We start from the raw sequence: 15,187 nt of genomic DNA on the forward strand, positions 1-15,187 counted from the left end.
TCCTTAATGGAGGCCATGGGCCACATGGAGAGAACCACCTGCACCATGTGAGCCCAGGTCATGAGGAAGAGGGAAAGAGGGTGTTTCTTTGTTCCCCTGGGAGTATATTAGTTTATATGTGTGATGGGCCAGGTGCTTTCTCAAAATGACCAGTCAACTTCCCAAACTTTTGCATGCTTCTGGTGGGTCCACCTCCCTTCCAGTCCCTCCTCTCCCCAGGCTGGACTGATAAACCTCTTTGGTCCATTACCTGCCCCCGCCACTGTTTTGACAACTCTGGCGCATGTGCCCCCTTCTCCCAGTTCTCACCTGTAACCTGGGGCCCAAGAACTTCCCCCTGTCACCAGCTTGGCTGACAAGGAAAACTCAGCTGTCTCCAACTGACCTTCCACCCTCTACTAACACTATTTATTACTCATCTACTTAAATTCTCTCTCAATGTATGTACTAAATCTTGATATTTTTCCCTCATTAAGTTTGAGAGAATTCTTTAGGTATTACCGATATTGACCTTTCATTAAACTTGATGGGCATCTCCCCCAGTCTGTTTTATTATTTTTTCATTATGAATAAATTTTAAATTTTACATATTCAAAAAATTTAATATAAAATGATATCAAGGTCATTCTATTATTAGTGAAAGAAATAGAAATTATTTTTCTTCTTCCTACTGTCTAGGAGATTTTGTATGTGATAATGATTTATTTTTTGAAAGTTTATTATATTTCTTCTGTGAATTCTAGTTGGCTCGTTATCCATTTGCAAGAATTTAAAAAACCTACTGATCTCATCAAAATTATTTTAGCTGCAGAAGCAGCCTGTGTTAATCTTATCTCACACATATCATGCATAGTAAGCAAAGTGTCTGTTTGTTCTATTAGCTAAAGATTATTGCTCAAAACTACCTCATTGATTAAATAAAATGAGGATTTACTGATTTAAATTTGTTTTCACGTGCACGTATTCAGTGACAGTTATTATAAGTAATTCTGCCCCAGCTAGTGTGGCTCAGTGGCTTGAGTGCTGGCCTGGGAACCAAACAGTTGCCAGGTTGATTCCCTTTGGGGGCACTTGCCTGCACTGTGGGCCAGGTCCCCAGTGGGGGATGCATAAAAGACAACCACACATTAATGTTTCTCTCCCGCTCTTTCTCCCTCCTTTCCCCTCTCTCTAAAAATAAATAAGTAAAATCTTTAAAAAAGAAGAAATATGAGTAACTCTGCCTTTTTAGCTATTTCCTTCTGGAGTTTTCTTTTTACTATGTATATTTATTATCTTTATTTTCATAGTAACATACAAAAGAACCTCCAACTACTTATTTTGTAAGTAAATGTTCCACTTCTGAATATTTTTAAATTTACAATAAATTATAATGGTGGCACAGTTTGCACACACCCTGTATGTCCAGTTTCCCTTATTGCTAACGGTTATGTAACAGCAGTTATGTCAAATGGTACATTTGTCAGAGAGTGAACTGATATCGATACACTATTGTTAAATAAAGAATGCATTATATTCAGACCTTCTTAATATATTTACCTAATGTCCCTTTTCGATCCATCCTCCTATCCATTACATTTAGTCATTCTGTATCTTTAAGCTCCTTGGCTGGGGCAGCTTCCTTGTCATTTTTTTAATGTAACAGAAATTGTGAGTAGCTAGATATCAGAACATTAAGACATTAGTTGATTATGTTATTATTTTGACATAAAATTTTGTGGTATGGTTTTGAATAATAGAGGGGGAGTAGTATATTAAGTGATATTTACACAAAAAAGAGGAGAAAAGGACCCTACTTAAAATCAGAGATTTATCTGAGACATCCACATGTATCAGAAGTGAAATATTACTGGCAAAACGTTATCATTATTTAAGCTAAACATATGATGATTTATCATAGAATTTTTATTTTAGTACACTCTTATATTTCATAATTCAAAGATTATAAATAAATACATATAATGCCATACATATATTTTATGTTTGTGTGCATACATATCTATGTTGATAAACATAAAAATATTTCTCTAGTTTCAACCTACATATTACAGCATACATAATGCCACTCAAATTTATAATAGCATATATACAGGATGATTAACATGTTTATTTAATTTCTTCTCTTTTTCACACAGTAGTTTTAACCCTTTTTTAATTACTCATTTATTGCTAATCATACTGTTCATGCAATACCTCCATAAGTAACAACCATAAGTAACAATTCCTTTGAATTGTTCTGTTATATTGACCTGTATAGTGCCATTCTAAACCATTGTCTTACAGGTTCTTGCTAGGACATGCCCGAAGGACACATAAAAATCTTTTATATGATAAATGTATTGATGTCTCAAGCCCTTAATACACTGAGCACTCACCTAGTAAATAACGAAGACAACCACCCATCACCAGGCAGTGTCTCAATGTCAGCCAGTAAGAATATGGGGGTGGAGTTATACTAAACGTTTTTACTTTTGATTCAGAGATTATGTAATTTTACCATTTGTTTTTCAAAACTCAAGTACACTTTTTCCCAATCTATTCATCACTTTTAAGTCATTAGATTTATTTCTCCACTTATTAAAATGCTTGTGTAGCAGAGGAGCAGAAGGAAGTACTGTGGCTTGTGCTGTTTTTTTTAACAGGAAAATGAGATTAAAATAACGTTTCTCATATTTATCTCGGGTATCAAAATTGATTGGACGTCTCTTGGCTCAGTTCTAAATTGGGAGCTCAAGACATGCCTAAAATTTTCACGGGAAGCAGGACGTTTCTTCTCTGATCAGGTGTGTGTCTCTGTGTTTAAATGTTTCTGAGAACTATTATTCAAGAAATGAGGGATTCTGGAGATTTGAACCTCAAGAAAATTTCTGAAAATATTTATGCAACGAAGTAATTCTTATTGTTTCTTGAGTGTTTAAATAGAATTACTGAAGGCAAGGGATGCTTATTACTTATGAAGTGTGCTCTTTCTTAATTCAATGAAAGATAATTAGGATAAACATTTAAGAATCGAAAGTTATGGTGTTTCTATAAGATGAAGTCTTGTCTCTAAACAAAACTACAAGAATGAATCTTTACATTTTGGAAAAAATTGAATTTCAATTTGAATTCTCACTTTTATGAGAAAATGTTGTGCTCTTATGCAAGGTACTTAGTTTATGTAATACACAACTTTAATTACAAAATAAAATAAATTATATCTCTTGCTTTCAACTATACATTTTAATATGAAACATTTTATTTTACAATCTAAACACTATGTATATTTATTAAATAGTTATATTTTCTGAGAGCTCTGCTAGACAGTGTAAAATGTTACTATACAAACCAATTTAAGATTACCTTAGTAAATGATATGCTGAAAGCAATTATAACTAAATTAAATAAACAAGTATAAATAGAAACCTATGAGTGTTGTCACTCAATATCAGTGATGAAAAATGTGTTTCTATTAAGTATCTTAATGTAAGCAAATTTTAAAACTCATAATATATTTTTACCATTTTGTAAGCAAGATGAATTTAAGAAATTATTTACCTGGCTTTGTATTTTCTCATTTTCATTCGTTCCTTTTTAAATATATTCAAGGAGGAAATTTCTCTGTATTCTCATTTTCCATTCAAAAAAATAATGTGATTTACTTTATTCAGTAACAAATAATTTGGATTCATTTCTGTCATAGGTGAGAAGTCATAATTATATAATGGGGTTGGTCCAAGATCGGTGGGCCCATCACAACATGTGTGTGTTCTTTCCACATAAATGTGTAGTTTGGCCTATGTATAATTTCAATGTATCCAGAATTTGATACTAGCATATCGAAAAAGTGATTTATTCAGACCGACTTAAATTCATTTTATATTCATGTCATGTTATGTTAACATTATATTTAAATCAAGTCCTTGAAAACTTGAAAGCGTGGTCCTCCTTGACTTTCTTAACTACCTACAGTAAACGCTCCCAATTCGAGGCAGAGTCTGAAACAGTGACAGCGTCAGAACTGGGAGTTAGAAGAACTGAATTTCAGTGAAACTTTTACCAGTCTCTAGTTCTGAGGTCTGGGGTAATACAGCATCTATGTACCTAAGTTTTTATTTTTATGTGAACTATAGTTATAAAACATCTGATATTTATCTTAGTGGATTTCTGTGATACTCAAATAAAATGACATATATTTTAAAGTGTTTCTTAAACAAAGCATAGTACTAAAAGTATTATAAATCAGGGGTGGCATTATTTTAAATAAGTAATGCCACATTAGCCACTTCTAAAATTCAATTTCTTTATTCATAACATAATATTTACATCATACATACATTATATATTATAACATTATACAATACAGCTTTAGTTTAATTTTACATCTCAAGGGTAATGAAGATGAACATTTCAGTTATAAAAAGCTTTTACATATTTAATACTTTTTACTGTTTCATTTCAAGAAGAGAACAAAATGATTTTTTAACTTGTTTTGTTCAGATGCAAAATTCTTTGTCTTCACCCTCAAGTTTTAGACTACACTATTTTATTTTTGTGTGTTCTTCACTGTGAAGAAAATTAGACACACTAGCCTTGACTAAGTGTTTATTGTGTGATTGATGTTATTGATAACAAGTGCATATTATTTTATTTCACTTTTAAGAGTAGCCATACCACAGTGTATTGACATCTTTTGTTCCTTCTTTCATCCATTTCTTTCTTTTTTAATTTTTGTGCAATTTGTGAAGTTATTAAATTAGTAAATGTGGCTCTGTAAATTAGATACATGTTTAATTCCCTAAGACCCTATCTTTTCTCTACACAGTCTTTATTTTAATGTTAGATTTAATTCATGGTTATGATGCATTTATGTTAATAGTGCATAAGATATTGCTAAGATATTTTGTTACAAAATAAGTATGATTTTATTTATGTTATAAAGTGAAAAATACAGTAATGAAAAATATAAAACAAAATTAACTTGATGTTATACTTTAAAAGGTAAAGAATAGAAATAACAAGTTAAAGTTTAAAATTGAATGATTGCAGAAGAAAAGTCATGACTCATACTGGCCTGCTTTGTGTTTCTCCAGAGATGAGTGAATCCCACAATTATAAATTTAAACTCGGAAATCGTGGTACTTCTATACCAGGACAAAAGAAAAGACCTACATTGATCACAAACACATCTGGGGAAACCCGTAAGTACTACATTCCATTCGCCATCTTCAGGTGAAAATTGGAAACTATGAGCTCATCAGGTATAAACATTCAGTCTAATTTTGCCGTCATGAGAAAAGCAGAAGTGAGATTAAGTTTGACGTCACTTGGAATATGTGCAAAGTGAGAAGAAAGTGTTGAATTGGTGAGCTTTTCATGCCCATCAAAGAGGTGAGATAATGACCACCGAGACTGCAGTTTCTAGGGGCTCACTGAACAGCCAGCTGTCAGGAGGGGCGAATGGACAGAAGAGAAGAGAAATACACAACACCCGTCAGTGGTGCGTCTTTGAACAGCGCGGCAGCAGGGACTTGACTGCGATTCACAGAAAGGCCACTGCGCAGTGACGAGGATACGCTGCCTGTACTTTATCAAGAAAAATATGATTGAAGGTGAAGACTGAAAAAGATTACACAAAAAGGAAACCAGGAGGTTACTGAAACATACAAGTTTTGATTATATGTGAAAAAATAAATGATCATCAAATTGTCTCACTTTCAAGAGTTAATTATAGAAAACATGTCAGCGGTAGTAATCAGAGATTGTATATCATGTGCATAATGTTGAAAAGATTTAGAATAAAAAATCAATAAATCCTTAATTTAAAAGAACTTAATTTTCAAAGCATCTAAAATATAAATACTGCCTTTAAGATATATGCTCAAAAGCTGTCATTATGCTTCTTGATAAATGCTAACACTATTTTCATTGTAGATAGGAAAAGGCAAGAATTTTTATTCTCATTATTGTTGATTAATATTGATTATTTTGCTGGTAGTAGCCAATGTGCATAACCAAGGAAAGAAAAAAAGCAAATGATCAGAAATTACAATAAAAATGCTGAAATTAATATTACTAGGAAAAATATATGATTTAAAATAAAATATTTTTAAAACTTCAACAACCCAAAAACTGACAAAAAATAAGGAAATTTGATGTGTGGACCTGATTGAAAATAAGATGTGAAAATCAACTACCTACAATTGAAATTAAAAACAAACTGACTGTAACCAGAGGGGAGGTGAGAGGGAATATAGGGGGGAAAGGGGGAAAGGTTTTCAGGGCCATATATAAAGGACACATGGACAAAACCAAAAGGGGGTAGGATCAAGGGTGGGAAGTGGAGATGGCTGGGGAGTGGGGAGTGGTAGGAGGGGAATGGAGACAACTGTACTTGAACAACACTAAAAATGTGGAAAAAAGTAACTGTCTGCAAAACAAGAAAAACATGATAAAAGGAAAATGCCATATTTATAAGACAAAAAATCAGAAATAGATTTTTCTACTTAAAAATAATGGAAATAAATTTGTACTTTAAAGTTGTACCAATGAACATAAGACATCCATCATCCATAATGGCAAAAGAAACTAATCAAGGATAAAAGACAGTATTTTATATGACCAATGACAGTCAAATACGGAACAGGCTGACAGGGTCCAGAGGGGAGAGGGGAGAGAATCATAGGGGAAAAGGGGATGGACTCACATGAACAAGTATAAAGGACACATGGACAATAACTAAGGTGGGGGGTGGAAATGGGAGGGAGGTAGGGAGCACTGGGGGGGGCAGGGCTGGGAATATAAGACAGAAAACTGTACTTGAACAAGAATTAAATAAAAATAGAAATTAAAAAAAGAAAAAAAGACAGTATTTTAACGATGTAAATTATTTCTATATTTATACATTTAATGGGATCCTGTTGAAAGACCAATGTATTATATTTTAAATATAGCAGGTTCTTGAAAAGGTGATTTTAAACCTTATTAGGCACATTGAAGTGTAATGAGAACTAAAATATTTTGGAATAGAAATGTAATATAATATTGTGGGCACTGTAAGTACTCAAGTATATTATAAAAGTTAGGATATTTTACATGTCATTTGAATAGAAAACAGATTAAAGAATAAATGCAAACATATATAAGAATGCCCTATTTGCTAATGGTAGTATTTCATACCAATGAGAACACTGATGTATTGACAGATAATATTAGAAAAATTCAGTGACCCTTTGGAAAAGAAAAAATTTTATAAATTTGAGTTTCTACCTCACTTATTTCACACACATAAACACATGCACACACACAAATACAATATAGACCAAAATAAAAAAGGAAATCATATAAGTTATGATGGAATGTAATTTATTTTATAAACTCAAAATAGCAAAAGCAGTATTATTCATATCAAAGAAAGTAAAATTTTTTTAACAAGTCAACCATTATCCATGGTAGCACCCCCAAACTTTCATAAATAAAGTTAAAACAAAAGTGATATCTCAGGTGAGTATTGGAAAACATATGGCAAGAAAAGTAATATTCTCTACCTAAGAAGTGGAAATAAAACCTATTACTTAATACAAATAAGAGAAGTCTGAAAGAAATAAATGAAAACATGATTTAACCACAGCAAAAGATGTTTTCTCTTGTTATTTATTTATAACAAGAGAAATAAAATTAAAACTTTAAAAATAATATTTGTTGCCAGATTTGTACACTTAAAATGTGAATAATATTTAATGATGAGGAAAGTATGAGAAAGAAGGCCTTTTTATATTTGGTAGTACATGAATAGGTATAGCCTTTTTGGACTGAAATTTTCAATCATTACAAAAATATAAAAAGCAAATGTTCTTTGACTCAGTATATACCCTTTTGGGAATTTGTCCTAGAAAGGTACTAAAAAATATGCACAGGTGTGTACAAAATGTTATTTATATTATTATATTAATAGCAAAAACAAAGAAATAATTTAAATATGCATTAGGAAAAATTTAAAGTCTGTTGATAGTGATATTTTGTCCATATAGTGATGAAGCACAATTCAAGCAGCTATTTATAAAAATCTGGCAACTTTACAAGTCATGAAGAGAACACTCAGTAGGATATTTCTTAAGTAAAAAATATGATAGAATATTTTATAGTTTCTTAAATGTTTTCAAGAGAGGATTAAGAGGAACTATTTGTATTTATTACTTTATCTCCATGAAAATTTAAAAAATGATAACTGATTTATTCTAGGGGTGAACTGGAGAATTTGTAGAGAGGAATAGGAGGTACTATTACATTTTATAGTCTTACTTTAAATCATTTACAAAGAACTTATTTTACCTCTTCTGAGAAAAATAATTGAGGAAAAAGCACTGTTATCACTCCCACATAAAAATTGCTCTAACATTTATGTTAAACATAAAAATTCCAGAACCCTTTAATCTTTCTCTCATCTCTCTCACTCTTTTTTCTTTGACAGCATCTCCATTTTTTCTTGCCCGGTCCATTGCTCTAGCTATGGGAATCCATTTCATTGTGATGGTGACCATATGCAGTGCCATAATCATAAACTGTGAGTGATAACAGTGGATTGCACTGGTGATCCAACAATTGCAATGTATTAGTTTGATTAACATTCAAAAGTACACAGCATTAACTAGCAATCAAGGAAAATATAATGTTTTCTTATATTTTACCTACTAATAACTTACCTACTTTTACCTACTAGAAACTTGTCAACTATTTTTATTTGTGTTTGGACTATGTTACAGCTACACAAAACCTTCTAATGATTATGATTATTTTAATAGCATCATTCAATCAAGCAGCTCCAATTTCTTTGAATGGTAAGAGAAAGTTTTCTGATATTATCATTATTTTCATATTTTAATTATACATGCTATTACAAATATCCTCCATCTTTCCACTTCCCCCCTTCCATAAGCCCATCCCCAGGAATCATTCTCTGTGTCCAAGGGCAATGCATATGCACATATATGTTCCTTGGTTAATCTCTTCTACTCCTCCTATGCCTCCTCCTCCTCCTACAAATTGCATGCATCTGTGTATATGGGGTTTAAGCATGTATCAATGCTTGATGCCAAGAAAGTATGTAGGATAGATGATATATCATAGAAATGTACATTTGAAACCTGCATAATTTATTAACCAATGTTGGATCACTAATACATTTAATAAAAAAAATAAAGTGTATAGAAAGATGATTCTTATCCACAATTCACTACAGCTTTTTAAAGTTTTTATTATATTTTTTACAATAAGGAAATACTTTTAAAAAGTAGAGAACAGTTCATTAGCATATCTATCAATCTATCTGTCTATAAATAAGTAGAGTTAGGTCATTGGGTATGACCATAATGTGCTAATATTTGGAATCTTAAAGTTAGAATTTAAAAAGTTATATAACTTATCTATAAAAAATTTACTTCCTACTCAGACATGTGGGGAATTGATAACATATTTTCCATTTCTAGGAACTTACTGTGGCCCATGTCCTCAAAACTGGATATGTTATAGAAACAACTGCTACCAATTTTTTAGTGAGAGAAAAAGCTGGCTTCAGAGCCAAGCCTCTTGTATGTCTCAAAATTCCAGTCTCCTGAAGATATATAGCAAAGAAGACCAGGTTAAGTACTGTTTTAATTCATCTTTCTATATTTAGTCCTAACATATTTAGAAATTCCCTGAAATATGAACTTGAAGTATCACATAAAGACACCAGACTTAGACCTATGAACCCCAAATTCTTCTGCATTAAAAAAGAACAAAGCACACATAAAAAATAAACAATAAAAACTGCAGCTATTATATGCGTGTTATTTAAGTTGGAATTATGCTGGAGGAGAGAATGCATTTTCCCTAAGAGTTGGGAAGATGATGACGTGGTTATGGTTTTGTATTCAGTAAAATTCTGAGAACTGACTTTGTTTGTGATTTCAAACAGGATTTCCTGAAACTGGTGAAGTCCTATCATTGGATGGGACTCGTACAAAATCCAGCAAATGGATCCTGGCAGTGGGAAGATGGCTCTATTCTCTCTCCCAGTCAGTAAGTCTCAACCGAGAGGTGTCTCCTTGTGGATCTGTCTCTAAGCCATTCCTATGATCCTGGAACTGTCACAGTTTCCTTCACACAATAGCAGGACATTCCCGCGTGATAATAGAGTCAAGCAAACACTCTGAGGGACTAGATTCAGTGCTGTGTGGAGCAGAGCAGCACATACCCATGATATTGAGCTCCATTAGTTGGCTGCTATGTGCTAAGTACTGTGCAAGATCGCTCTAATACCATGCTTCTGCTACTGATGAGGAGTCTAAAGCAGGGAAGTTAAGTGTCACATTCATTCTTTTATGAAGTTATTACCAGAGTTGTTGAGATATAATTAGCATCCAATAAAGGGCACATTTTTAAAGTGTACAACAGTGATTAATTTTGATGAATAGATTAATCAAAAAAACATTAATACTATCAGGGTAATTAACATATTTATCACCTGCAAAATGTTCTCTTCGCACCTTTATAAGACCTCCTTTACACCCCTCTACCTACTTCTTTCTGTCTGCAGGAAACTAATCTGCTTTCTGTCACTGTAGATTCATTTGTAATTACAGAATAATATAAATGGAGTTCTGCAGTATATATTGTTTTTATGCCTGGATTTTTCACTCAGGATATTACTTTGAGATTAGCCACTTCATAGCATGTATAAAGACTTTATTTCTTTTTATGCCTGGGAGCTTTTCCATTTATCGGTGTTGCTCAGTATGTTTGTTCTTTCATATATTGTTGGATATTTGGGTAGTTCCCAGTTTTAGGTTATTAAAAAGAAAGCCACTTTGGAGGTCTTCTGGTCAAGATGGTGGCAGAGTACAAACATGGCACTCATATCCTCCAACAACCAAATCAAAATTACAACTAAACTATAAAGCAACCATTTTTTAGAACCACTAAAATCTGTCTGAATGGAAGTCTTATGACTAGAGATTTAAAGAAGAAGCCACGTCCATGGTGTAAGGGGGTAGAACACAGAATGGGCTGATCTCACCCTTGTGAGTATCAGAAAAACACTGCAGAGATATCTCGGCTGTGGAGGTACCCCCTGAGGAGCGATGGTTCCCAGCCCCACACGAGGATTCTCTGATCCAAGTTTCCCATGCCAGAAAGAGAAGTCCACAAAACTGCTGGCTGTAAAGACCAGGGGAGTTTGTGGTTGAGACAAATGGTTGCATGATTACCAGCCTTTCCTCTTAAAGGGTCCATCCACGAAATTATTCTGACTCACTCCCTCTGAGTACCAGTACTAGAGCAGAAACTTCAAAGGCACCAGAGACATAAAGGGAGGAACCGAAATGTCCAGCATTGGGAAAGCTTGAGGGGACAGCTTTCTCCCACACAGAAGTGCTAGCAGAGGTCTTTGTTTCCTCGCCGAGTTGTTCTCTGAACAAAGCCAGCAGCCAGGCACCGTGTCTGAATCTCCATCAACCTGGATCACATTGTTTGCCCTCCCCCAGTGATTCCCCGAGACTCCTCTCCAACAAACTTGCATTCCCACCAAAGCTGTTTCCAGTGGCTTTCCCATGTGAATGGCCTGTCTTGACTCACACTTCCAACTTTCCTAAAATCTCTCGGGGACTTTGCAAAAATCTCTAAAACAAGCAGCATCTGGCCTCAGCATAACCTGTAACTCTTGCTAAGGGGCTCCAGGGTGGGCACTAGCGGCTGCTGGCCTTGGTTCACAGCGTGGGATTTCCTGTTTGTCTCCAAGTCCAGCACATGATTTATAATACAATACATTTTTACTTTTGTTATCAGAGTTAGCTACATGTTGCTAATCTGTAAATTAAGAAAGTCCAGGCATAGTCCTTAAATCTCCTGAGGTAATATTATTTCATTGCCTATATTTAAATAAGTATTATTCATCTCTGATTCTTCTGCATTAATGAAGTCATAAATGTCACTTGTCCTTCTCTCTAATCTAGACTCACCTTGGTTGAAATGGAGAATGGAACCTGTGTGGTTTACGGCTCCAGTTTTAAAGGTTACACAGAAAACTGTTTGACTCCAAACACATACATCTGCATGCAGAGGATTGTGTGAAGACTTTATTGTTTATGAAATATAAAGGATTCAAAAGCAAAAGTGCCATTCTCTGAGTGTTCATCATGAAGATAACATCCAGAAGAAAATTCCACCGATATTCATTATTTTTTCCCCTGACATGCCACAAACCCTAATCGGCTGCAAAAAAGGCTAACAGTTAAAGACTTTATCTTCTGTAACATATTGTGTATAATTTTTAAATTATTGAGTGATGAACAAATTCATTCTTAAGTTTAAAAAATTGTTGATAACGCCTGTGGTTGAACTATAATTTTATTAAATATTCACAAATATTAAACTAATAAGGCTTTTAAAACTTTTCAAAACACAATGCATTTGATAATTAAATATGCTTAAAGGTGGGTAAAAATATATGAGGATTCATTACATTTGCTATTTCTGAAATGTTTCTAAAGTTGAAAAATCAACAAAAACACCCTCAACTTTCAAAACACCACTACTAATTTTCTATAGCACATGAGAAATTTTCCAGACATTGAGCTATCCCTTACAATAAGAACATGGTACTGACTGCTATGAAAAAGGAACTAAGAATTGAGTTTAAGGAGGCCTTACAAGACTTCTGGGGGCAAAATGGGATCTGAGTTAAAACCTGTAGAATAAGTAGAAATTTGGGCAAATCATTAGGGTCACAGCATCCTTGGCAATTGGAATAGTATTTGTGTGTGTGCAGCAGCTGGGGGAGTCTCCCATGACCGCTTCAGAGTCATGCAAGGTGCTTAAATTCTCTTGATCTGTACAACAATTTCCAAGCCCTTGTTTTCCAGATTTGTGAAGAAGCTCATTCTCTCCAGGTCACATATATTCTCTGCCCCCTGTGGGTCATATGTTATTGTAATTAAACAGAGAAAAGACTCTAAAGAAATACCAAGAACATGTGTTCCATGTAAAGCCACATATAGTGACTCGACTTTACTTAAAGCTTTGAAGCATTTGGTGGACTTAAAACGTGAATCATTAGACGTTTTCTAGGTTACCGCTCCAGTTTCATTGGTTGCGATCAGTTTGTTGAGATGATCTGTTTCTTCTTGATTCAGTTTTAGAAGATTATATTTTTAAAGGAATTTATCCATTTCTTCCATCAATTAAATTTAAACTGCAGTCATTAGAGATGTATGAAATATTTTGCTTCTTATGTTTTCTTAATTTTTCTTCTCATCTTTACCCTTTTTAACCACTAGTCATATATTTGAGTCCTGCTTGCTTATTATGTTTAAATTTAATTGATGGCTTATTTACTACAAAATCTTATGTGAGACTTAGTATTTTAAAGGTACACATTTTTAGGTAAGTGAATTCTTTCTTAAATAAAGTGAAAAAATTGTCCTGCAAAAGTTTTAGTATTTCCTCTTTTTCCTTCTTCTTCAATAAAATTTATTGGGGTGAAATTGGTTAATAAAATTATATAGTTTTCAAGTGTACAGTTCAATAATGCATTGCCTGGATATTGCATTGTAAATCCAAAACTCAAAATCAAATCATGTTCTGTCACATATCTGACCCTCTTTTCCTTTTACTGCCCCCACCCTCTTGCTTCTGGTAATCACCATGTCGTTTTCTACGTCTGTGAGTTTTTGTTTTTCTTGTTTGTTCACGTGTTGCTTTCAGTTTTATACCCCACATAAGAATGATTCCATCTCCATATACTGTCTTCTTACATACACAAAAACTATGTCATTTGAAATTACCATAAAAAAACTGACCATCTTGTACATGTTTGCAATGATTAAAGGCAGTTAATCATTGCAAACATGTTCTCAGCTTTCTTTAATTGGAGCCTAGAAGAGAAAAGAATTTCTACTTGAAATTAAATTTATTTCACGTATTAATTCTATTATAAAAAGTCATTATGCATTATCAAAATATAAAGAAACATAAATTTCTTTGACAGGTTTTTTAGTATATAAAAAATAAATAATATTTTTTCCATTGAACTGTTATAGAACAATAATGTCAGAGTAAGGAACTCCAAAACACTGCTTCACTAAAAGCAATAATGAAGCTGACAAAAAACACCTGATTCAAACTTTTCAGAAATCTGGAATCTAATGAAAAACTTCAGCAACAAGGGTTTGTTTAATGAAGAATAAAGCCTCTCCATTTTCGTAAGAGAGCATTTGTTTTATTTTTATTTTTTAACATATTTTTATTGTTCAAGTACAGTTTCCTGTTCTCCCCACCTCCCTCCCCTGTTTCCACCCCTCCTTGTTATTGTCCACGTGTTCTTTATAATTGTTCCTGCGAACCCTTCACCCATTTCTCCTATAATCCCCTCCCCTCTGGTCACTGTCAGCCTGTTCTCTATTTCAGTGTCTTTGGTTATATTTTGCTTCCTTGTTTGTTTTGTTGATTAGGTTCCTGTTAAAGGTGAGATCACATGGTATTTGTCTTTCACCACCTGGGTTATTTCACTAAGCATAATGCTTTCCAATTCCATCCATGCTGTTGCAAAGGGTAGGAGCTCCTTTCTTTCTGCTGTATAGAATTCCATTGTTTAAATGTACCATAGTTTTTGAATCCATTCATTTACTGATGGGCACTTAGGTTGCTTCCAGCATTTGGCTATTGTAAATTGTGCTGCTATGAACATCCCCATGGGGTGTATAGGTTCTTTTGGATTGGTGTTTCAGGGCTTTTAGGACATAATCCTAGCAGTGGAATTGCCGGGTCAAAAGGCAGTTCCCAGAAGAGATAGGAGAGGGAATTTCAGGAGAAAAGCGGAAGGGTCTACAGGAACAAGTATAAAGGACACATGGACAAAAACTAGGGGCTGTAGAAATAGGAGGGAGGTGGGGAGGGCTGGGTGGGTGGGCTGGGATGGTAGTAAAAGACAGAAAACTGTACTTGAACAACAATTAAAAAAACACAAAAGGCAGTTTCATTTTTAGTCTTCTGAGGAAATTCCATACTGCTTTCCACAGTAGCTGTACCAGTCTGCATTCCTACTAGCAATGTCCTAGGGTTCCCTTTTCTCCACATATTCACCGGCACTTGTTCGTTGATTTGGTTGTGATGGCCATTCTGAATGGTGTGAAGTGGTACCTCATTGTGGTTTTACTTTGCACCTCTCTGATGG

General features: G+C 33.8%; 1 protein-coding gene across 8 annotated transcripts in view; it reads left to right on the forward strand.

The window, feature by feature from the left end:
• LOC119002244 (NKG2-D type II integral membrane protein-like) overlaps positions 1-12,113 on the forward strand; it is a 44,148-nt gene extending 32,035 nt beyond the window's left edge. Inside the window, exons 1-7 of one of the 8 annotated variants that reach the window (XM_037068015.1) lie at positions 2,520-2,783; positions 5,073-5,180; positions 8,450-8,542; positions 8,742-8,816; positions 9,465-9,616; positions 9,935-10,038; positions 11,970-12,113. In XM_037068015.1, the coding sequence (XP_036923910.1) occupies positions 5,075-5,180; positions 8,450-8,542; positions 8,742-8,816; positions 9,465-9,616; positions 9,935-10,038; positions 11,970-12,087 (648 nt within the window). In that variant the 5' untranslated portion in view covers positions 2,520-2,783; positions 5,073-5,074 and the 3' untranslated portion in view covers positions 12,088-12,113. Of the gene's footprint in view, positions 1-2,519; positions 2,784-5,072; positions 5,181-8,137; positions 8,543-8,741; positions 8,817-9,464; positions 9,617-9,934; positions 10,039-11,969 lie in introns of those variants that run through there. The other 7 variants (XM_037068019.1, XM_037068022.1, XM_037068023.1 and 4 more) reach the window with 7 other exon arrangements.
• Positions 12,114-15,187: the final 3,074 nt, after the last annotated feature.

Source organism: Sturnira hondurensis, unplaced genomic scaffold, assembly GCF_014824575.4.
Source record: "Sturnira hondurensis isolate 20B ecotype Veracruz unplaced genomic scaffold, ASM1482457v3 Scaffold0017436, whole genome shotgun sequence".
NCBI lineage: Eukaryota > Metazoa > Chordata > Mammalia > Chiroptera > Phyllostomidae > Sturnira > Sturnira hondurensis.